The sequence below is a fragment of the Epargyreus clarus genome, unplaced genomic scaffold, assembly GCF_041222505.1.
Source record: "Epargyreus clarus isolate Ecla_fem2 unplaced genomic scaffold, WU_Ecla_fem_2.2 ptg000014l, whole genome shotgun sequence".
Taxonomy (NCBI): Eukaryota; Metazoa; Arthropoda; class Insecta; order Lepidoptera; family Hesperiidae; genus Epargyreus; species Epargyreus clarus.
Genome location: NW_027332222.1, coordinates 3,395,320 through 3,421,810, shown reverse-complemented (window position 1 = coordinate 3,421,810; position 26,491 = coordinate 3,395,320). Strand labels below are relative to the sequence as shown.

General features: G+C 37.1%; 1 protein-coding gene across 1 annotated transcript in view; it reads right to left on the bottom strand.

Annotated features, from left to right (window-relative positions):
* ace1 (acetylcholinesterase type 1) overlaps positions 1–26,491 on the bottom strand; it is a 74,096-nt gene that overhangs the window by 9,547 nt on the left and 38,058 nt on the right. The window contains exons 2-5 of the mRNA XM_073080039.1: positions 23,393–23,481; positions 1,397–3,189; positions 841–1,016; positions 387–508 (exon numbers count right to left, since the gene is read on the bottom strand). Coding sequence (XP_072936140.1) covers positions 387–508; positions 841–1,016; positions 1,397–3,159 — 2,061 coding nt within the window. The 5' untranslated portion in view covers positions 3,160–3,189; positions 23,393–23,481. The remainder of the gene's footprint in view (positions 1–386; positions 509–840; positions 1,017–1,396; positions 3,190–23,392; positions 23,482–26,491) is intronic.

Genomic DNA, 26,491 nt, shown 5'->3' with positions numbered 1-26,491 from the left:
ATATGTTGAAATTAAAATACATGCAATCTTTGAAATTTCTTATACTTTCACAATTGTACTTTTCTTGATAATTTTACTTATGTTATTAAATTCATAAATACTATTTTAGGTCAATTTATATCCACAGATCATCATCCAATTGAGGCCAGCAATTAAATCTGTCATCATGGAATTTCTCCGCATAACAATGTTTTTCCATCCAAATTTTAGGTTCCCAAATCCAACATACCAATTCCACAAATCAAGATCTTATCAACACAAATTTGCTTCCCCACTAGTAAAAGCTCTGAAATTATTAGTAGAGAAGTAATCAAAAAGCAAAAAAACAGACAGACATTAATTTTTAAAATTTATCCATGGAGATTCTACTACACCATTCATTTAATATACTTGAACAACGCCGTTTGTAAGCTAACCACCGAGAATAAGCTTACGCCAAACGTTTCGTATGAAGGCCGTAGAAGAGTTGGAGCTGCGTTAGTACAGTTTTTAGGAGGCTCTGGTTTACCTGAAATTGTAAAAATAATATATTTAATTAATAAAGTTATTTGTTAAAGAAAAACTTTTTGTGCGTACGTATTTGTATAGCAAAGACAATAACAAACAAAGGGACAGCTAAAATAGTACGTAGTCAGCATCAGCAAAGAACCTTGGCAACGCAAAATTATTTTGAATGCTTTTCCATTAACAAACCTTATCACGTCTTATGTTCTCTTTATGGATTTACTACTCTGGTATTCCTACAAACTAAATTTTGATTTTAAAGTGCTGCAGTCATTGAATTGAAATTGAGAGCTTATAGTCTTTCTAAAAGTAGTAGTATATGAAATGAATACTTACTTGTAGCAGCCATCAACTGGGGCAGGTATTTCTGCCAAAACGCGCATTGTTTTACACGTAACCCATGTCCCACTGCACTAGAGTTTACGGCTAGAGTCAAGTATTCTCTGCCAAATGCCGTATGGACTGGCCAGTGCACCTTCGTCAGCTCTCCATTAGGACCCAGTGATGGATTCCTGGAATTCAAAAAGTAAAAATTACCAATACTCTTAAGTGCTCTGAATAATTTTATCTTATGCCAAACTAAAAAATTGTAATATTCCGTGAAACAAAATTTACGTTCTTAAAACTCAATTTTGCTTTGAAATTTTATATTTACACCTAATCTTGTTTACCAAATCTTTATCGTCATACTACACAATTGCGCGATAGGAAACATTATAATATCGTAATTAAGCTATTATCTAATTAACGCTGCACATCTCGCGATCAAGATTAATGATACTGATTTCGCTCCATTTGCATATAATCTTGATAATGGTCACGTAGGTGTTCATTCATAGGTGATCGTTATCAAAAGCATGTTTATATGAAAAATATTTATATTATTACGTACCCAGTTCTAGCAAAGTTTGCCCAATATCTCATCAAGCGCTTGCTGAGCTCCACTTCTTCGGGTGAGTAATTTTTTCCAGGATTCAACGGTTCTCCAAAAACGTAGTTTATTTCGTCCGCATGCAATACTCCAGTCCAAGACGGCCATGGACTATTCTTGCTGCGATGCTTGTAATAATACGTGTATACGTTATTGCCGGTCTCAGCGTAACGATGAGCAAACTCATTTACACCACAAGTGAAATGATAGTCTCCAACCATCTTATCAAGAGCATTCCGGTTCTTTACCGGATCATCAGGATTCAACCAATCTGTATACTCGAATACGATAGCCCGGCGTGCAACGTCATTCACATATGGATTAAGTTCCTTCACCGCTTGCAAGTACTGCTCCCTAGTAATGCCAACATTCTCTTCCTTCGGTAACATCTCTGTTAAATAGTACAAGATAAAGTAGTATCCTTCTTCGGTGTTTGATCCCATTAAAATATTAGTCTTTTTGAAGTTCTGATGAGCTAAAGATCTCATAGGCATTTCATCCAAGAATGAACCATCTATAATAGGTACAAATGGGAACTCGCATATACCTAAGGTCCCCCATTCATTATTCACTAGTTCGTCAGCGCTCTTCTTCCTCAAACAATCAATCATAGGACCCATATCAGTTTTCGACTTCGGGCAGTGAACAGCTTCAGCCAATCGTATACCTCGTAAAATACTCTCTTCTCTGGATATAATAGCCCATGGCGCGGTTGCTGCTCCAGACTGCATTATAGCTTGAGAAAACAGATTTCTCGAAAGTGGAGACAATAAATGCAAGGACACAGATACTGCGCCAGCTGACTCTCCAAACAACGTTATGTTATGAGGATTTCCACCAAAATATGCTATATTGTCTTTTACCCACTGCAAGGCCATAATTTGATCAAATAAACCAGCATTTCCGGGAACATCTGGAGTATCGAGGAAGAGGAAACCAAGAGAAGCGACTCTGTATTGCATTGATACATAAACAATTTTCTCTTCCGATACAAGTATTTTTGGATCGTAAACATCCAAGGTAGCAGTACCTGAATAAAATCCGCCGCCGAATACCCACAGCATAACCGCTGCGTTCTTAGGACGTGGTTTCGGCGTCACTATATTGATATAGAGACAGTCTTCCTGCATATCTGTGTTGGGATTCCACATCATCGCACCGGGAAAATCTCCGAACACGGTATCTACAATTTGGACGCATGAGTGTGGCAGTGTTGTTGTATTAAGAACTTCATCACCCCAGCTTTCAACCGGTCTTGGGTGCCTGAAACGAAGGTTGCCGAGTGGCTTTTGAGCGTAAGGGATGCCGAACCATGCGTCAACCTGTTTCCCAGTCGCAGCAGTGAGGGTGATGCCTCGAACTTTTCCCTTCCTGGTTCGAATAATCAACGGATCTTCGTCGTCCGGCCCGTATTGAGGTTCGTCGGCCATGAACTCCTCGGGCCGCTCATGGTTTGAGTAGAAGCGTTCATCGCTGGCTCGCTTGGAGGTTTCGTCGGCGTACTTCGCGCGCTTCGACGACGTCTCGTGTTCGTCGACGCGGGGTTGGATGGTGTCGAGTTCGGGGTTGTAGCGGACGGCCTCGCCGTGTCCGCGATAGGGCTGTGGGGGCGCGGGGGCCGAGTGCGCCGCGTGCTCGGGCGCGTGGTGCCGCGCGCGGTGCTCGTGCGGGCTGGCCACCGCGCGCGCCAGCAGCGCGGCGAGCGCCGCCACCAGCACGCGCATGCCGCCGCTACACGCGCTCCCAGTCACCACCTGGAATTGAAATAACTTTCGTGACTTCTAACCTCCCATTAGTTACCGAGTGCTTTACCTGCAATAAACTTACTACAAATAGTAGTATACTTTCGTATTTATTCATAAGATTGGTATATAAAGAAAGCATGCTGTCTGCCGGTTAATAAGTGGTAACCGTCGCCCATTGACATCCATTATCAAGTCCATAATAGAACAGGAGTTTTATCTGGAAGTCTTTCACGGAAAATTTGCAACTATTATGGACCAAAATTCGTCGCTATAAGTTACAATAAATGTAATTCTTAAATATATATTACTCAAAGGTGACTGACTGACATAGTGATCTATCAACGCACTGCCTAAACCCCTGGACGGATCGGGCTTAAATTTGGCATGCAGGTAGATGTTATGACGTAGGCATCCGCTAAGAAAGGATTTTGATCAATTCTACTTACATAGGGGATGAACATATTACTTCGTAACGCGAGCGAAGCTGCGGGCAAAAGCTCGTTATAATAATAAATTCAAATCTAAATCCATAATTTAAGTACTCGTTTTTCCGGGGGAATAATTCGAAATCTATAAATTATGTTTTGAGATACCTTGATAAATGGTTTAATAGAAGGCTGAATTTCAATTAATCAAAACGAATACCATATTCATGTATGTACAACATTCGTAATACAGTGCCTATTCGAAGTTAGCGTTTCCCTTTACAATGTCGGCTCGATTGTATCGCTGTAATACAATACGCTGTGAATGTTCCGACAAGCAATTGTCGGGCTCCTATGCTATTTGTCGTACTTTGTAGTTCAAATGGATTGGACTTTGTGATATTCGAGTAGTAGCGTAGGTGATTTGTCAAAGTAAAGTGAAGCTTGCATGAAGGGTTATTTAAGGGTCCGTTCATACCTACAATCATGGAACGTGTTAGACACAAGTAGACAAAATCTTATTTTTGTACACAATATTTTGCGTGACGATGTATCGAGATACTCCGACAAATCTAACCAGGACAAGAATCATCATCAGATCAACTCAATCATATTATTATCACATTTTTCAATTCGCCGGCTCAGTCAGTTCTATTCAAATTATTTATAAATGAAAATAATATTCGAAATTAAATTATAATCAATCAATAAATAAAAAATTAAAAATATTCGAAATTAAATCCAAATCAAAGTACATTCTTCTAGAAATAGAATTCTTTGTCAACGTCAATAATTATAATCTACCACCACTTCTCAAAAAAATCTGGAGATTCTTCTCCAGCCTTCTGGTAGCAAACTGTAGAGTAAGGTACACCTGAGAACAGTTACATACAACAAACAAGACAAGAATCCAGCACACAATATCACAAAGAATACATATATACATAATTCAAAGTAGAAGCTCATTTTATTTTTATAATATGGGAGTAGCAAACGAGCATGCAATCTACATGATGATCAGTGGCTACTGCCGCCCGTGGACATCAGTAATCAATCCCAAATATGATTAGCTATTCCTACCTGAGGTCGGCCACAGATGCGCCGCTACCCCTGAGGACTAAGCTGGAACGCCTCGGAAAAGTATGACTACCTTACCACACCCTTCAAACCAGAACACAGCGGCAATTAACACTGTTATGAGGCCGAAATAGTGTCGCGGTGCCGCCGAAGTAGAACCACAAAGGGTTCTACCACCTTCTAATTCAATGTATAATTAATCTCAAGTTGCTGTTACATACAACAGTAAATTATACAACCGCCTAATTGTACATGTCTGTGCAGAGTCAGTGTATAATTAGACTCGAGTTCCGCACCGGCTTGTGACGTCGCTCCTTTGTCATATGACACATGTTCGAATGCTTTTGTCTCTAACGCCTGTTATTACTCATACCATCCTTAATGCCTACCAAAGTGAATAGTATGTAGAACTTGAAATTGTCAAATGTCCGTCTTAAGACAAAACATTGCATTAACTTATCATTTTAAAAGGGGCGTTAGATACTCGCGAATAATCTGAAGAATAATGACGAATGACGAATATGAAAACGCAAGAAAACAAGGTCGTAATTCTTTTCGAATTTTCGATGTATGAGTAAAACCTGTCATACAGAGAATGGACGATCATCGCGGTGAGCACCGAGTAGGTTATTTACATATTCTTACACGAGCCCATTTATCTACTCTTGACGAGGATCAAAATCTAGCAGAACTATACTTGACAGAACTAATATAATACGATGTACGTATCTGTAGAATATTATAAAATCGTTTGTCCAAAGATCTAATTGTACAATCTCTAGTAGGCTAAAATTTCAATCCTCGGTAGAGAAAACATTAGATAGATTAATTATTAAAAACGGGCAAATGGTTCAAACTGGCTTTACATAATCCCTCAGACATGAACAAAGCAGTCTGAAAATTTCTATACAACAGAAATAGGTGTGGCGCGTGGCCTATCCCATGGTATGGTTGCCTTGCCACCGCGAAAACTGTTTCACCGTTAAGTATATAAGAGCTTATGACGTCATACAATATAAACTGCGCAACAAAAGCTCTAGTATAAAAGGCATCCATTACCGGTCGGCGAGATGTCATTTTGCTCACAATAAATGATTTAAGGTTGTTAAATAATTCAAGATTTTCTCATTTTTGCTTCACTGCGGAGCGTTCAGAGTACATATGTGTTTAAGTTTGGATGTACATACATACCGTATGTATTTACCGTATGTACATACCGTATGTATGTATGTCTCTTTCTTTGGCGTGTACTACAGACATACAACTTGACGGATTTTTAGAAATATTTTTAGTTTTAAGCTATTGCATAGCTTTTATCGCGGGCCTTGAGCGTGGAGACCGAATCCAGAAATTCCGTAACGAAAAAAACCTAACACCCCCCACTCCGACCGGCACAGCGGTGATACTTTTTAGTAGCGATCTGTGCGCCCCGGGGCACACACGCCAGTTGACGGGTTAATGACTTTTTGCATACTGCATAAATAAAATAAATATATAATTGTAATTGCATAAGTTCATAAAAAATGCTATGCAATAGCTTTACCGCGGCAGTCTCCGAGTGCCACACATATTTTTTTGATATAAGGTAGAGGTTTTTAATAGAATGCCCTTAGGGGACATATGCCTAGTAGTTTAGTTACAGTTGAATGATGATGTTGACTAGATATCTTAAATAGCTTGTAACTGTTCGTAACTGTTGTGATATAGGCACTACGCAAACAAAACGAACGCTTAGTGTTTATTAGTCAACAGTTCACTTCACCTATGTTTACTTAAATGCAATACAACGTACTAATTGCCTATTAACGAGAATGTTTACTATTATTTTTCATAAGTTTAATTTTAGCTAAAACAATGTTAAATAGCAAACAGGACAGAACTCTACGCACAAAATCCATAGTTTCATAAGAGGTTATGGGCATATCCCATATAGGGAGGATGATATAGGGGATATATATATCCCCTATACCTTCCCCCCCCCCTTTCTATCCCTTTAATATTTCGGGTGGAATCGCCGAAAACCGACTAAAGGGGATAGCATTAGAGCAACTGACTGTCGCCGCTTTTTCTCAGTTCCCTTGAATAGTCGTCAGCCGGCCTCCTGTCGTCGGCAACCGTCGACGACGATCATCAACGTGAGCCCCCGCACATATGCTAACTCCCTAAGAACCATGCCCCATTGTGTGTAACTTTTAAACTAATATTATCGTGGAATTGAAACATGTTTGTAACAGGTACTCACGATACGCGGTGTTTAAAAATCAGTAAAATAAATCAAAACCTCGTATCTGTATTTGTACCTATTACAAAAAAAAATCCCGTAAAAAATCGAAATTAGTTGTGTAATCGGAACGACTTTAATGACAGTAAAAAGCGAAGTTTCGGTCGTATCCGATTCAGTACGAACGACGGAAGCTCTCTGTATAATGGTCGACGTCCATTACCGGTCGCTGTACCGCTTTTGTTCACGACAAATGGACTTCACTGTTCTGTTTCTTTTTGTCATTTACCTCCGCCAACTTAGTTTTTACTTAGGCTGCTGTCTCACCGGGGAGCCGTGGCCACGTTGCCAGGACGTGTCCAAACTATGCATTCCACAAGTACTAAATTGGCGGCGTTGCCAAAACGTCGCCAAGTTACGTATCTCAATTATTAGGATGACTTCAGATATGATGTGACCATGTTAGTACATAGTGGTGTGCGTCCATCTGGACGACTGCATGACCGTACAAAATTGTACTGTACCGTACATAATCTTTTGTACATATATATTCCGTTATACAATACGAAACTAAGCAACAAAACTTTGCGATATAAATCCCAAATGCAGGCGACGTGGAACTTGTTAAAAAGGAATGCTAGACTGCATCCCTACTGAGTTCCAGGACGTATTTACATAAACGACATCGGTTCGCTGCCTCGGATATCTTCGCCCGACGAAATGACAGGAAAATCAGCTGTTGCTTGATCTTCATTAAATTGAAGCATACGGATCCTCCTGATGGAATCTAGTAACTGCTCCTAATTGACGCGGGTTGAAAGTTTTGTGTAATTATAGAGATAAAGTCTAAAATGACGATTACCGATAATAACGAAATAATCAACACGATATAATCGATACGTCGGTAATTAATTATTTCACCAAATATGCACAATCATAGAATTGCCGACAAATTTTCGACCAACATTTTTTGTCGACGAGATTTGGTGTTAGCACCTTCAGACACCTTATCTATTATGAGAATTAGCTTAATCAGAATCACTAATCAATCCAGTTTTAAAATCTTGATGATATATTTTAAGAGAATGTTCCAAGAAGTTTGCACTCCCGGCAACCGCACCTCAAGCCTGCCCCTACATCGCTGATCTGTTATGGAGTTTCTTTCGTCTTCTTCTCCATAACAAAACACCTTGTGAAGTGGAGGTAGGTAGTGGAGGTGGTATTGACATTCAAAAAGTGCTCTGTAAAAAACCTATTTTGAATAAAAAAAATGATTGTGATTTGATCGCACCCTCGAATGCCCACGTCATCTCATTCCAGTTTAGCACGTCCTAGATAAAATCTTGATTAAAAGACGCCGCCCATATCGCCGTAGTTAATCTTAGGGAAATTACCCGGTACTAAACTTCGGCCCTAGTATATGCTAATGAGTTGAGATAACTTTTTGCGCCCTATTTACATTAAGCGCCGGTCAAGGGTGATGTCATTGAGGTTTAGAAGGGTCCGGTAAGTATTTAAGGGCTCATTAGACAAAGTTTTGGAGTTTTGGAACAAAAAATGGAAATTTTACCTTATAACATTAAGTAAGCATTGCTGTGTTCTGGTTTGATGAGTGTTACTTGTAAGATGCTTTCCAATTTGGTCCTTATGGGTACCAACGCATTTGCAGCTGACCTTAGATATTACCCCAATTAATGTTTACCACAGAAAAATGAACATATTATTATTATAGTTTCCCAAACACACAAACCGTCACGAACATATTTGACAAACATGCAGTTTATCACAAACATTGTTTGTCACACACCGAATATACTCGTAACAATATAAAAGATATCGATAAAGACATAGCTGAAATAAATCTACTCAAAGTTAACGAGATCTGGGTCTCGACGTGTTAAGTAACTATTTACTTATACATCGGGTCAAAACTTTAACGGATTGAATCTATTCGATTAAAATTGATTGGAAAAGTTTCATTGCATTGCTCAACTTAAGTGGTTTTGATCAGTTATGCTATCATTGGATCTATCATATGAGAATCTATTTTTGCTATCATAGTATTCAATGTTTTGAGTCTTAGGTTCGAAACTAGATAGCAAATTTAAATATTGGCTCTGTACCCTTACCATGAGTTTTTACGTTTTGGCAAATATGACTGTTTTGGCATTTGTTTACGTATTTGTCCATACAAGTTCCAATTAGCGCCCCTAGCGGATTGTATCAGAACTATAGTGTCAGTAACGTAACATTAAATGTCTAAATTGACAAAATGGCACTTTATGTTTTGTTTCTCTTTTTTGCGAACATGTGAGGCAGACAAAAAGACTTGAGCACTTACTTATTGTTAGGTTTACTCAGTCTACTGAAGCAAACGGAACAGAATAATGGATTGCGTAAACGTAACGTAAAATTGTGGGATGTTTTGAAAACTCATGGCAATGGTACTGATTAGTTCATATTTGAAGACCGTGGCGCAGTAAGCTCTGACTGGTCCATGCTGGACCGTTCTCGCTATAACTCAAACACAGACAATCATAGGTACAAGTAGATAATTGTACCTACTACGAGTAGATACTCGTAGTAGGTATAATATTGTTACATTTTTGGTGACTATATTTTTTTCTTACTCGATACTAGAAGTAGCAAACGAGCATGTAGTCTACCTGATTAGTAGGTAAAAGGTCACTGCTGTTCATAGATATGTTCAACTTCAGGTAGGATTATAATCCTACCTTAAATCGGTAACTTTAGTCGTCTGTACGACTAAGAGGTTCAATTTAATTGAAACTCTTAGTCGTTCAGACGTCTCGCCCTTTACACATTTATTGCTGGTTGGAGGTCTGAAAGGAAATGCTTACAGACCTCCAACCAGCAATTAATGTGTTGCTATTAATGTTTATGGGCATAAATAGGTGTAGTAGTGGTGTTTCCGGAGTCGAACAAAGTAAGTTTCTACCACGTACAGTCACCTCCAAAAGTAGATGAACATATTAAGGTTTCGACTATAAACCTAAGCGTTCATAAGTAGCTGAACACAACTGGCATCATAGTCGTAAAGTTTCAAAAGTAGATGAACACTACAGTCAAAAATAAAGGGGTGTTCAGCTATTTATGAACGATTTATTGTATAGGTATTTTTGAAACCTTGATCTGTTCACCTACTTTTGAAGCTAATTATACATACACATATATATTTTTAGACAAAGTCCGTCCTACTTATCAATAACCTTACAAGATAATCTGAGTTAATAGATTTGCCTTTGTGGGACAAACAGACAAAGCAATGGAAGTTATTGACACAGATTAAAGCACCAGACAACATAGAACTTATCGATGATTAAATCTACCGATTATCATTATTTATTTGATGAATATTCCCAGTTAAATCTTATATATAACATTCTCGTGTCACCATAGATAGCAGTGACGGTAAATAAAAAGGTTTTTGAAACCATTGCTTTTGAATTTAAGATATGTATATCTATTTACAAAATATGTAATATATGAAGTAGATTATAGAAAGTTTAAGCATTATTTTAATATTGGGTTTTCGGAAAGTAATTTAGTTTTTTCCCGATAGAGGATTTAATTGTATTTTTTCACAGCTAACTTCACACTTAAGTCGCATTGTCATTATATGTTTTTACAGCTGATATAGCAAGGCTTGTGTGTGAATAAGTTCAATTGATTTTATGCAATAGTTTTTGGTGGGTGCCCTCTAAATATGGAGAGCAATGAGCAGCACTTTCGACATATTTTACTTTTTTACTATAGAAAAGGTAAAAATAATGTTCAAGTCAGAAAAAAAAATAACTAATGGGTATGGAGAAGATGTGTTGTCAGTACGCCAGTGGCAGAACTGGTTTATAAAATTTAGATCCGGCAATTTTGAAGTCGAAGATGCACCACGTTCTGGTAGGGCGATTAAGTCTGATAAAGGCATTAGTTAATGCAAACCGGCCAATAACAATGCGTGAGATCGGCCTGAGCTTAAATTTATAGAAATAAACCGTTTATGACCACTTGAAAGGCCTGGATTTAAACTTGAACTTCGATATATGAGTCCCCCGATTTCTCACGATGAAAAATTTGCGTCGTCGCGTCGCGTGCACTATGATCTGCTCCCAAACGTCACGAAAATGATCAATTTTTGAAGCGAATAAGTTACCACACCTACCATATTTCCCAGATCTGGCGCCTTCAGATTATTGTTTTTCCGATCACTGTAATATTTTTTGGACAGTAAAACCTTTACTTAAAATAAACACCTGCAACAGTTTTTTGCAAGAATCGACCAAACAAATTAAGAATCTGGAATCACGCTCCTACCAGAAAGATGGCTTAAGGTGTTGGGCCAAAATGGCCCATATATAATTTTATACAATATTTGTTCATTATACGAAAATTGTCTTTCATTTTCACAAAAATAAACGAAATGACTTTCCGAACAACCCAATAATAATCGCCATCATTCAATTCAGACTATATAAACAAAGGTACAAAGTATAATTATAATTTTAGGTAGGTACCCAAGATAGAAACATATTTCTTCCATAGCCCGATAGACCCGAAAAATTGGTAGATTTAGCGGCCGTAATTCCATCAGCTTATCGTGTTTGGCGGTTCAATCAAATATTTGGGCGAACCGTGGGTTTGTTTGTGTTGACATAACAAAACAAGCTCCCGTTATTGCTGGTCACTGGCCATTCGATATTAGGACCTTGTTTCACTTCAGGCAAGAAAAGAAAACATGGAGCGAAGAAGTCCTATAAAACTAAAATTTAATTTATGAGACCGGAGTTGGACTAAACTGAATTGAAATATTATGCTACCAGCTACCACCGATTGGGTATCTGTTGTTTAAACATAGTTATGACACTGATGTATGCTCAATTGATTGGTGTGTTAAAGGATGTATTTCGGTGTTATAAAACGCTCCTAATTTCTGGTCTAAATCATGTGGTAAGTCAAATTCAAATTCAAATTCAAATCTCATTTATTCAAAATTGATTCATATAGAATACTTTTTGAAAGTCAACAAACTACCACCGCTTCGGAAGGTATTTCGCTATGGAGAAGAAGCGGCGCAAGAAACTCCATAAGTGACAAGCAATTCATACCACAAGGCATACCAACATAGTTATGACACTGATGTATGCTCAATTGACTGGTGTGTTAAATAATGTATTTCGGTGTGATAAAACGCTCCTAATTTCTGGTCTACCTGATGTGGTAAGTGACAAGCATTATGTAGCCAAATTACTACTAAGGCGCACCCAGGCATCTATCAAATTCAGTCTTATTTTTGGATAAGTACAATATACTCATATGCAGCAGTGGTCACTGACTGTGAGATCAAGTTTACTGCATCCTCGGTTGCTACTTCAACTGCATAATTTTTTTTTAATATTCCTTATCTCGTGTTTCTACATCCATGATGAATACTTAGGCCATATAATCGCATCAGAAGACAGTATCCCTTACCTGCATTACCCTTAAATAGCTATTATTTCTTTACGCTTTTTACTCTGTATCTTAATAATAGTAGTTTCTGTACAAGTATCGCTCATCGCCTTCGGTTGTGCAGAGAAGAACTGGGCTACACGATAATAAATACGAAACTTATATCCGGAAAGATATTGTGGGTCAGATTTCAAGAAAGAAAATTGGAACTTTTGCTGGATGAAGACTTAGAAGTGAACGTAATAGTAATTCGACCTGAGAACTTATTATACTGGTGTTTGCTTGCGTTAAGGAAAATATTTTATTAAAGCTAAATAATAATAAGACATATTTTGGTATCTGAAAATCGTGTAAGACATACCAATTTTTCAAAGATAAAAACAGGTAGTGGAAGTAAATTTCAAATTGTAAGAACATTAATTTCAGAAATATAAGAGTTGCACACGATGGTAAGTGGCTACTGCCGCCCATGGATAACTGTAATCAACACCAAATAGGATTATATTCCTACCTAAGGCCGGCTACAGATACCCCATTAGGCCGAAGGACTAAGTTGGAACGCCTTGGAAAAGTATTTCTCACCAAACCCTTCAAACCAGAACACAGCAGCGCTTAACACTGCTGTTTTTAGGTAGAAATAGATGTGACCGTGGTGCCAAAGAAGTCCAATCCCGATGGGTTCTACCACCTTACATTTTAGTTCAGAAATCATCTTTTGTTTTACCGCCTCCCATTCTATCTTTTTTTATTGACAACGTTTAACTTATAAGAGCCTCTGAAATACAAAAAACATTTTTTACTGATTAAATACTGATTCGACATCTATATTTGGGTACAGATATGGCTATCACTGATGAGTAAGTCGGAATCTCTTTATAGTACTGGTCTATATATTCGTCTTTTATTCGACTTTTTTATCATATTCGGTCACCGTACACAGTACACCTACAAAATAATCGGTTATTAGGTCGTTAGACAACATAGCACTGTTTTAATTAATTTGTATATTTTTTATAAATCATTTTTTACGAAGCAAACGAGCTTGCAGTCCAGTCCACGTGACGGTAAATGGTCGATACCACGAGTGCACATCTGTGATCAGGGGGGTTACTATCATCTCTTAAAATAATATTATTATAATCATACATTGAAATTTCGTACCACATACTCGTTAAAGTAAGATTGTTTTTATAACATCACGATAAGCGGTTTTGTATTATGACGGTCGAAATCCTATCATTCTTTTTTTCATTAAATCTAAATTTTTAAGCAAAATATGACAATTTCAATTGGTTTTATACAATGGATAATCGAAAAATTAATAAGGGTGTAAGTTTGTTCAATGGATGGCGGAATATTTTACTGTTTTAAGGAGGTCGTGGTACGAAATAAAATAATGTTGATGCAATATTGAAATAAAAGTTTCCTGAACTATGATGATTTTTAAACGATTGTGGTAGACCGTCAGATCTATATAGGACAGGAATTCTATGCTGAACCCAGACTTCAATATTAAGTCTGAAAAACCATTTAACGTCTTATAGCACAAAAACATTAATATACCTATAGTTCCTAAGTTACTCCGAATTTAACTTGCCAGACAACAAAGAACGAATTTCTTGACAGTATTCATAGAATTCCCCTCCAATTTTCAATTTCAACATCACGAATCATTCAACTACATACGGCACGCTACAGAGCAGTAAAGGGTAGAGGACGAAATTTAATTATGCAAATCCAGCGGATAAAGCGCTGATCCGGAGCGCTCCCTAGGGATGGCGATGTGAGAATGATTAATCGAAGAATCGATCTTTTGGGCCACAAAAATCGTTTATTTTTATCAATCTCCAGTATCGATTCAGTGAATCGATCTTTCATCTTAAAAAATAGAAAGTAGATCTTTTCGATGTTGGTTCAATGTGTTATAGACATTTTTGCTGAAGGATACGTATTTCAGTGCTTGTTTGGTCCTGATAACCTTTTATTCGCTTTCTTCGATCCCTTTCGAAAAGTTCGAAGATTGATTTTTAGAGAATCGATTCTTGGGCCCCGATTTTTTGTGAATCGATAAATTGCACTTTGATTCGAATCGATTCATGTGTCGATCTTTTTTGGAAGGAACGGCCATCCCTAGCGCTTCCGCAAAATGCGCATCACTTCAAAGGGAGGCTAATGGTGAAAGCGAGGGTAATCGTGAAATTGTGGTTTTTTCGCTCGAGATTGCAAATGAGCATGTTATTTGCGTAATCGCCGATAATACTCATGGCTTATTTCGTTTAAGTAGCTCTTTACCGTATTTAAGTAATAATACGGTTTTTGACGGAGAAAATCTATAAAACTCAAAGGTGACTGACTCACATAGCGATCTATCAACGCACAGCCCAAACCACTGGACGGATCGGGCTGAAATTTAGCATGCAGGTAGATGTTATGACGTAGGCATCCGCTAAGAAAGGATTTTGATCAATTCTACCCCCAAGGGGATAAAATAGGGGATGAAAATATTACTTATAGCGCGAGCGATCGTCAACGATAAAATAATAGTAATGTTCTTTTTGTTATTAATTTATGAAAGTATTTTTATTACAACGTCTGTCATATGTATTAAAGGTGATAGAATATATTTTACAAATGGACTCCACCTGAATATTCTACGTAGTATTAAATAACTGGGTACTGCCTTATACACATCCGTAGTCAATCCAAAATGGGATTGGAGTTCTATCTAAGATCAGACGCGTGTAACAACCTCGACTAAGTTGGAAAACCTAGCCTAGCTTTTTAAACCGGAACAAAGCTTAACACTGTTATTATAATACCCGGATATGTATGCTGGTATAGTCCACGCCAAACTACTAGTCCGCTTGAAAGTTGTTACGAGCAGGTGTAGTCATACAATCTGCTATGTCGACGCGATTCATTTCTATATTCAGAGCAGACTAGCAGTTTTACGCGGAACATACCTAATGTCCAAAATAAATCAATTCTGAACATTGGAGTAAGTCTAAATTTCTTTATAATACTGCTCTATATTTGTCTTTTTATTCGACTTTTACCTCACAAAATTCTATTAAAAGTAGCACGATGGTGCATTTCAAGAAAAAGGAAAAGTGATTGTAAATTCGCAGAAGCGGGACAGTCCGCGATATCGTGGCTCGCGTGCCAGAAGGTCAGGTAAGACACATTGCCATTTTCAATGCAGGGGAACGGCGCCTCGGCTAGGTAAATGAAATTAGCTATCTCAACACAGCTAGATACATAGCACAGTCAGATGCAGATAAACTGGAAGTACGAGTAGGTAGGATAAAAAAGGAAAAAGGTGGAACAATCCAATCCGATCCTTATTGAATCCAATTGGATTTACATCCAATTTCCTATGATAAAACAATTACAAAAAAAGAAGTGTTGTCTTTAAGTTTTCTAAGTTTTGACGAGTTTTTTTATAAGAAGCAAATATAAAATAAAATAATACTTACAGAAATAAGCAAAAAATACTTTCAGTATCAAATTTGATGTCTTAACAAATTTTACAATATAGGTATAGATAGGCCGTGAAAGACCTGACTCTGCAAAAGTAGCGCGTCACATAGATATAAAGTTCGTTCCTGATGTAACTCATTAAATGTCTGATATTACCAAATTAATAACAAATTACAAATTTCTCTATCATATTTTAAAAATAATAGAAGTCGAAGATTTTTTTTTTTTATTTTTTTTTTTTAATATAAGAGTAGCAGACGAGCATGCAGTCCACCTGATGGTAAGTGGCTACTGCCGCCCATGGACATCTGTAATTAACCCCAGATAGGATTAGATATTCCTACCTGAGGTCGGCCACAGATGCGCCGCTACCCCTGAGGACTAAGCTGGAACGCCTCGGAAAAGTCTGTCTCCCTTACCACACCCTTCAAACCGGAACACAGCTGCGCCTAACACTGCTGTTATTAGGTAGAAATAGGTGTGGCGGCGGTGCCGCCGGAGTCGAACCACAAAGGGTTCTACCACCTTCATAGATAAAGGAAATAGAAAAGTCGAAGATAAAGGAAATTTGATTGGAGATATCGCGAGTCGCGTGCCAGAAGGTCAGAAAAGACAGCGCCATTTGCAATTCAAGCGGTGAGCACTGCAGTCCCTGTTTGTGCCTGCTCTGTGGCCTTGGAGCCTCTAATTGGAGCCATTTTCATTCTCATAACTGACGCTTGATGGAAATTATGCAGAGCAGTAGTTGATAGCGACTCTTTGAATAGATATGCAACTACTTGAGGCTTTGCGAGAAATAGATTGGCAAGCACTGCGGTATTTTTAACTGGGTTGCATATAAATAGAACGCATATAAATACTCGCTGACGTTGGTGCATTGCTACGTTTCGATGCACCCAAAATGCTGTATGTTTCCATTAAGGTATGTTCCAATTTTAACGCTGGAATTTTTCGTAGAATTTCAAATGAACTGCCCACCACTGAGGCGCTTGGCTAGCTTTACTAATGTTATTTCTCCTTCAAAATCCACCTAGGCAAAGAAGGTAAGTAACCGCGAGGCTTGATGAATAGTCTTTAGCCACTACATTACTACAACAAACTAACACGCCTGTAGTATATGAAACTCCATAAGAAAACACCAATAAACAAGCGTACCGTTGACATGTTGACAATGGGCGTTCAGGAACATCAGTGACCAACATCAGAAAAGGATTCTCGTCTAGTCCGTCTGTTATCAGATTTTTTTATTTGAAAGGTAGCTTGACCAGACGGGTATTACTGCCAAAATTAATTTTAACTTGAATCAGACCTGCGTTTATGATGCATGTAAAAACCAGTTGACTTTATAACATAACGTAACTCCTAACTCGATCAAGTTCAGGTGGAACCCCTGTTCAGTGCTGACTACATGGAGTTAGTTTCGAATGAAAATGGACGACAGTACACTCATAGCAAGGAGAGTTTAGCGACACAGCCTACCACAATGCGGATTGGTAGACTTCAAACACCTTTCTTACAGAGCTCTTATCCAAGGGCTGACATGTAGGCCTTTTTTCTTTTTTATTCGTGGAGAAACCCTTTATGGGTTCCTCTTTGCTGCGGGGGCAGCCGGACTCCGATGCCGGCTTACGGTGTTCCTCTGGACGCCTTTTGTCGGGACTACGGGTACTAGTAGCACTCATCTGTGTTCCAGGCGGTGGACATGTAGGCCTGCCAATGTTTTACTTCATTGTTCAAACTGATTAATATTCCACTATACCCACATAAGACTACCATTAAAGACTATTGCTTTTTAGTTATATGTAGGTCTACCCCATAGAACATTTGAAGACATTTGGGTCACCGCGTTCTTCGAATGATCCACTGATAATAAAGCAACAGTCGGATACCATCTGACCTCTATAAAACACCCCTAAACATCGCATTATTAAGGTACCTTATAAATGTAACAGCCTTGGCCCACAAGATTTTGGGTCACTTGATATAAGTTGAAAGAGACAACAAAATTAATGATGATTCTAAGAAAATAGTGTTTGGAAAGCATTTTTGACCACTCTAAAATATGTAACAACCATAGTTATTCTGTCCTACGAGAAATTAATTTTGATTTTGACGAAATGATGACATTAAAAAAAAAGAAAAGAGTAATAAAAAATATATATCTTCTCAGTTTAGGTCGCGTTCCGATCCGGTAGTACACGTAGCATAAGAAATAATATTGTGACTTACAATTTGTAAGTGCCTCGACAGGCCTACAAGTATATAAACCAAATTATATTTCATTTCATTTCACTGCAGTTATAAGTTAACTGCATATTAATTTGCTCGTAACATAGTAGTATATATTTAAGTGTTCAAATGAAATTACAAGTATGGTCATAATTTTATTAGGTAGAAAATATATACATGCTTGAAATTTGTTTCTTTGTCTACAAAAAGATAATATTTTGTTCTAAATTTTATTATTGGCCGTTGGCTTAGCTTATTAAATTAATCTTTCGATAATTATTGGCTCCGGAGATAAAACCAATTATTTTCCGAATGGAAACAATGGAGAATCCGGGAATTAAAATTAAAAGTCGACCAACGGACATACTCTATGTAGTCATTACTGTCCTACTGCTGGGCACGGATCTCTTCTCCCATCGAGATTAGTCCAGCGCTAGTCAGCTTCACATACCTTTGGGAACTTTTTTTAGATCTCTCAGGCAAGTTTCCTCACGATATTGTCCTTCATCGTTAAAACAAGTGATGAATAATTTGTAAAACTGACAGTTAATTACCTATATAAACTAAAAAACTTCTCACTTAAATATAATAGTTCCTCTTCAGAGATAAGTTTAAGCTTCCAGGATGTAAAATTCCGCAAATTACACCGCCAATATTGTAGCCTGACGACGGCGAGCACTCAAAACGAAATTTATGACCGATTTTATACCCCACGGGAGCCTATTACGGCAGGGAAGCACGACCACTATAATGAGACCCCTTGAAATAGATTGAACACGCTTTCTTTCAACGAAAATGAGACTCCGTTATTTATTTGACACTTACGAATTATTGGTTTTTAATGTGCTTTCGCTGTAATTTTTATTTCGAACACTGATATTTTAGTACTTTATTATATACGCCTACAGTAAAAAATAAGCAAATATTTTACATACGAACCAAATTTAGTGGTGGGCAAAAATGCAACCCTTTCTGAGTATTTAGGTGCTCTATGGCCTTCAAGCACAAAATCTATTCTGAAATTCAAGAAAATGTTGATACACTTAATTGCTCATTCAATGTGTATTAGAAGATCCATGTTGTTAATCATAGAAAGACAAATATTTCTGGAAATTCCGCATGGATACCACCTGGGCCGTTTTTAGTGAAACCAAATAAACTTCTTATTTAATTCGTAGTGGCCCAATTTGTACCCCTAATTTGTAATATTTGTATTTGTATTGGTTTGTACAAGTATTCCAAGACGTAAAATAACATAATAAGACGTAATATTAATGATTTTTTGATAGAATATTAACAATGAATGTCGAAAGTCAGTAATTTTTGTTTAATTCGTCCATAGTAAGTAACATATAAAATTCGTGCACTTATGGCAAAAATACATCCGAACATGTAGTACTCCTCCACCTTTTTTGAAGTAGATAAGGTGTCTTTATGTGACTTTTTATACTCATGAAATGCAAAGTACCTATAAAAATATTATACCTACTTGATTTTCATTGCGGCGTATATTTTATTTACCTTATCATAATGATATAGGCAAAAACAATTTTATTTCATTTTATCAAGATTATTAACATAAGTGATAACGAAATTTCATGCCTTTTATATTTTTATCATTCCGAAATCACATATATGCCCTACATTTTGTGAGGGATCTCACTAAACTGGTCTTATACGTTGATACCCGAAGCAACTTCCGAACATTTTCTATGTGAAAATTACTAGAAAAGAACCAATCGATTCCCTTGATTTATATATAAAACGAGCGACCGCCCGTCCGGACCCTCACGATTTTTGACTCCTGGACACGAAAAATGGTATTATAATTTTAGAACTATAATAATATGTATATACTTACGTACAAACTTACATTTATGGCATCGTAGCTACAAAACAAAATACAATCTTTTACTGCGTTATATGCTGTTCGATGATTTTTTAATTAAATACCACAAAATAACCACAATAGAGGTTATTTTGTGGTGATGACACTATGCTGATGAAATTCAATCAATTGAAAATATTAATAAATATTTTCTAGTTATCAGTTAAAACGAAGAGCCAACGCAGTCGGGATTTAGAAAGAATACTATTGCATACCTAACAAAGAACGTTCAAAGGAACACCCCAGGGTTTTAGCCGGTAAAAGTGTTATACATTCTTTTCGTTTCTCCCGCAGCTAGGAAAAACCCATGCAGGGTATCCTTACTTAAAAAAGGTACCAGACAAATATATCCACAAAAATATTATTAGTTACACATTTTGACTTTTAACATTTTTTAAAGGATATAATTAAAAAATGCAATATTTTTTATGTACCATATAGAGCCGTGGATTGTGGTTAAAACATTACTCTGGCAGGAAACCCGTGACCAAACAAAGATTAGTAAAAAGTTATGATAAAGCATTGAAGCTTCGAACATGCAGATACTTTAAATTATTTACCTAAAAGTACATACAAATACTTCAATTACTCTTATTTGTATTAATGTAATTTTTTCTCGTTCCCGTTGCGAAGTACGAGTACCTATGGTTGCCTTCCCGTTGCGATGTATGCATACTAGCACTAAATCACTTGATCACAGAAGCATATCGTAAGTGCCTTTAAGTGCAATTAGTAAAGTTGCTTTTCCAATCTAATGATTAGTACTTACTTCAACAAGAGTTCTATTGCTTTGAAGCAGGAGTTGACTTTTTGAAGTGAAAAGTCTTTTCAATTTGTGAAGTGAAAACTTCTTTAGCGGCGTTGTGCGCTTTTTGTGATGGGTAAAACATATTAAACTCGCGTCCGGATCACGTGTCCTGATCGAAAATTCATAAGACTGAAGTAAACTGCAAAAGTCGAGATGTCTTTTGCTGTCAGCACAGAAAAAATGTCAATGGGTGTCAATTTAATTTTTTATTTATTATATTTTATTATTCGAGTTCGATATTGGAAGTTTTCACTTCTGTCGCCACTCCAGTGCAAAAGATTTTTGCTTATTAGATTGAAGTAGAAGTCCCACTGATCATATGGTCACTGGCGCTTGCCTGACAATGCTGCAGTCAAACCACAAGCAAATGCATCAAAAGTATAAACACTTCATACTGCGAAAATCCTCAACATTTCCTATGAACGGTGATATAAAAATTTACGAATATTTAAACAATACCTAGCATTCCAATTAATGGAAAAGCAAACTAGGTTATCTTGCCCCTATTAAAACTTCTCAGAAACCGAAAACAAAACAGGCAAACGAAACCAACTTCTAGTTTCATTCGACCGCTGACTTCGCACGAAAGTTGCAGTGAAGTTAATATCAAGAGAATTATTGTAAAACAAAAAACCCGTCTGCTTTAAAATATATACTATGTCACTCTCTCAATTTAGACGAATTCTACAATATCTATTTTTTTTAAAAATAGCTGTAGCAGACGAGCATGCAGTCCACCTGATGGTAAGTGCCTACTACCGCCCATGGACATCTGTAATCAACCCCAGGTAGGATTAGATATTCCTACCTGAGGTCAGCCGCAGATGCGCCGCTACCCCTGAGGACTAAGCTGAAACGCCACGGAAAAGTATATCTCCCTTACCACACCCTTTAAAACGGAACACAGCAGCGCCTATTAGGCAGTTAGTTGCTGTTACTAGGCAGAAATAGGTGTGGCGGAGGTGCCGCCGGAGTCGAACCACAAGGGTTCTACCACCTTCAATACCTCATATATTAAAATCCGTCAAGCCGCATGAGTTGCAAGGTGTGCCAAGGAATGTCATAAATTAGAAAAACATTAACCTCCGGTCAGTTAAAAAGGAAATATATAGAGCTGCGACAACACCGTGGTATGATTTTCTGCCTTCCACTGGCTAAAAGCTAAATTTCATTAAAGATTGTGTGCTTTGGATAATGTCTTCGATAGCATTTGTTGAACTTTATCGTACTCCTCATAGGCGGTTTAATATATTTAGTACGGATGGGCCACTATATCTTCCTTTGTTAATTCGCAGTAGAACAACGTAGTGGAATAAGCCCTTGTCTCCTCCAGGCGGACCTGCATTGGAGGAGTCCAATTGCAGGAAGTGACCCATATTTATCCAACATTTTTTTTAATCCAGGTCCTTCCGTTTCCCCAAATTATATACATTATTACAAATAATACGATTTGTACACTTAATGTTAGCCACCCAGAACAGAACTGAAAATTTATTGTTTATTATGTTATTGTTTGTGCTACCTAAATGTCTAACCAGACGTTCAGACCAGATCATGTGGCCAGACATTCCTAGGATGAGACAAAATCTAATATAAAACGTATATACAGACGTGACCCCGTAAAAATTTCATAATAACATAGATATATAATGTACAGTGAAGTAATATGAAATTCCGGTCCAGAAGCACGATTCCTTACGGCGAATGATTTAAAGGTTCATAATAATGTTGTGTTAAGAAAAATAATGAAGTCGTTTGTATGTGCGAACACGGAGGCACGTGAGAGGAATTTATTAACACAGCCGACGTTTTGGTAGAAGAGGACTTGTATTGATGGTATTGTAGCTTCTATTTTATTAGTAGATGCTCGTTTTCGGTTTCATTTAAAAACGGTTTTGTAACATATATTTGATTTTCATATCGACATCTAATGTGCAATTTGGTAAAGATTAAGATTAAGAACGGAAGATGGTAAAACCAATATGGTACAACTAGAGATTTGCCAGTGGCACATCTCTAGTTATATATACCCACCTGTTTCTAGCGTAAAGCGGATCTGCGTTTCAGTGAAAAGATTGTAAAGCCGGCTAATTACATATATATGTGGCAACGATTTTAGTCCTCAAAAATGGCAACGCATATGGAGATCGGCTTTAGGGAGAACTAGTTCAGCAGTGACCACTTATAATCACGACAGCAAACTCGTATTTAAATCTGATAAAAAATCTATCACGTAATACATTTACCAAGCAAAATCATTTAAAATGGGATCTCTTCTTATACTGGTCGATTTGTGATATGTAAAAATACGTAAATTCAATGGCATAAAAAATGCTACAAAATTTAAAAGCAGTGATAATCTCGTTACTTAGTAATTGTGAAAGTTGGACTCTCAATTGAAGGTTCAAATCCCAGAACACCTCTCAAATACCTCTAATTTTTTAAGGAATACGCATAATTATTACAAATCAATTATTACTTGCTGTAATGGTGGCGGACAAAATCCTGTTAAAAACTACCTAAGAAATTCATCTGTTTATGTGACTGCAGCAAATACTCTTCCTATGGCGAGACTGAGTAAAGAATAAATACATTTAAATAAAATTAATGTTTATTACCTGGCTCTATCTCCTGAACGCCATGACCAGTACTTGCAACGCATGAGCGGCGAACGATTGCGCTCTATTCACATTCTTCCTCGGACCACCTGCACAAAAACAACATTTTGAATATCTTATACTCGTATATTAAATTCTCGTTAGTTACCGAACTCTTCCGAAACGGCTTTTCCGATTTTCACCAAAATGTATATGCACATATTCAGTAGCTCTGAGAATCGGCTACTATCAATTTTCATACCCCTAAGTGATAAGGGCCGTTCACCCTTAACATTTTTTATTTATATACACGTTTGCCGGGTCAGCTAGTATTATATGAGGTGGTAGAACCTTCTGGGAGACAGCATGGCCACACCTATTTCTGGCTTATAGCAGTTTTAAGCGCTGCTGTTTTCCGTGTCCGTAGATTATTGGAGGCATTACAACTTTGTAGTAACGCATATGTAACCAACCTCAGGCAGGAATCCATTATTATCTAAGTTAGATTACAAATGTCAATGAGCGGCAGTAGCGGCTTACTGTCAGGTGGCTTAAAGGTGGTAGAACCCTTTGTGATTCGACTCCGGTGGCACCACCGTCACACCTATTCCTGACTAACAATAGCAGTGTTAAGGACTGCTGTGTTCTATGTTTGAAGGCATACTTTTGCGAGGCATAGGCTTAGTCCTCAGGGGTAGCGGCGCATCTGTGGCCGACCTCAGGTAGGAATATCTAATTCTATCTGGGTTGTTTACAGATGTCCATGCGCGGCAGTAGCCACTTACCATCAGGTGGACTGCATGCTCGTTTGTTACTTCATTTTTAATACAAAAGCATAAGATAGGAAAACCATCATTCTGTTTAGTTTCTAAAAATGAGACAAAAATACATATTAAGTAAATAACTAATCTAAATCCAGAAATCATAACAAGATTTAACTTCTTTAATAATACAAAATAAACAAAATCCAATTCAACCAAAATGTCTTAGAAGCCGCATAAACGGTCAATTATATTGTGCAATATTATGAATTGTGCAATGTGACAATTGCACAAGGATTGGCAGAAAGTTTGAGCGAGTTTATTTTTTATTGCACCATATTGTTCCATTGCATCGTGAAGGGTCAGTATTGCGCAATATTTATCAGACGGACTGCACACGGGTTCAATTCTATTCTCCACCAACGACGAAAACAATGTGCAGTTCGAATTATTGTGATTGCTCGTTTGGATATGATTGCTCGTTTGGATTCAGAGCGCCTTTCAATCTTATTACAATAAAAAGTATTGTACAATGTTATTATAGGCCTAGGACCAGCTTAGATTGTACTACATAACCACACATTGTTCACACGTAACCCAAAAAACAAATCCTCCACCATCCGCAATAAATACACGCCTTTCAACTCCCTGCGGCTTCAATGCCCATTAGCTGATTGCTGGACAGCCTTCGCCTCGAGATAAGTACGGCCCAGTTTATTAAGCACTTTAATGGACTCCCACTTTGTACTGATTGAATATGTAGCCGGTAGCCCGTTGAATGCTGTTACTATGCCACACGAAAATGCTTTACACACGGAAATTAAGGCTTCCGATCATTCAAAGTGCCATTGGTTTGTCGCAGCCAAGTAGCTTTTTTAGATTTAGTCGCTTCATTATTATGAAGGTGGTAGAATCCTTTGTGGTTCGACTCCGGCGGCACCATCGCCTCACCTATTTCTGCCACTATCTGTATGATAATAATAAATAAATACTTTTCCGAGACGTTCCAGCCTAGTCCTCAGGGGTAGGTTCGCACCTGTGGTCGTCCTCATCTAGAAATATCTGATCCTATCTGGGATTGATTACATATGTCCATGGGCGGCAGTAGGCACTTACCATCGGGTGGAATGCATGCTCGTCTGCTACTCCTATATTATATACAAAAAAATATATTAATAAAATAAAATTAACGGCCTGGCCTACATAATATTCAACTGTAGAGTGTAATATTTAATGAACTGGCTACTTAATGTTTAGACCATACAATAGAGTCAACGTGTAACAAAAAAATATATCAGACTTAAGCCTAATAGGGGACCAGAACCTGTTCGGAACCGTAATGGTGACCGCTGAGTCACAAAGGGTCCTCAATATTACTGATATTTTATTTTTCTTATTGCCAGAACATGTTGATGGTTAATAAATAGAAGTACCTATAGTTATTAAAATCAATTAAATAAAAAATATTTTACACTCAACATTTTCTTTCATATTAAATTTTTACATTGTTTCTAAAACGATTAATTGATTAGAAAATCAATTAATTGATTAGAAAATTAATTAATTAATTAGAAAATCAATTAATTGATTAGAAAATCAATTAATTGTAAACATTAACACATATAACATTTAACTAAATATCAGCAATTTAGGTTAAATGTAGCAAATATTGGGAATTTCAAAAGTTTAAAAAAAATAAAGAAACTGCGAACTTCTTATTTATTAAAAAAAAAATTAATGCAAGCCAACTTCAAATTCATTGCCAAAAACTACGGAACGTCGGAAACTCAACAATTTACATGGTCTGTTTTCCAAAAGTTTTTAGAGTTTTAAATCATAAGAGCGATCAAACGCCACTCGGTAGAAAGTGACACTTGACACAAAAACATCAAAGCTTTATAAGCGCTCGCACGAGTGTTTGATTGGTTGGTAATTTGTGCTTTTAAATGTGCTTGCCAATATTTTTTAAAGCGAGCAAACTTTTGTGGTTTATCCTTATTCATATAAATATGAAGTAAAATTGAAAGACATTTTTTGTTTGACTTACATACACAGAAAATAAATTCGTAGAAGTAAATACTCTTAATATTTTTTTTTGTCTTTTTATATATTTTTAAAATTGGTAGTGGGAGTCATTGCTATCAGGATGGTCATCATCAGCAATTACTTTTATGTAAATAATAGATTCTGGTAAAAATATGGCCAAAGTGAACAAATTCGTTTGCCAGTATTCCAATAATAAGTTCCAATGATTTGTTATCAAGACTGGAATCAAGGATCTTACACAGCCATTAACTTTTATAGCGCTTACTTAAATCTGAAATTTTCCACTAAAATTCAACCATAGGAAGTATTACCC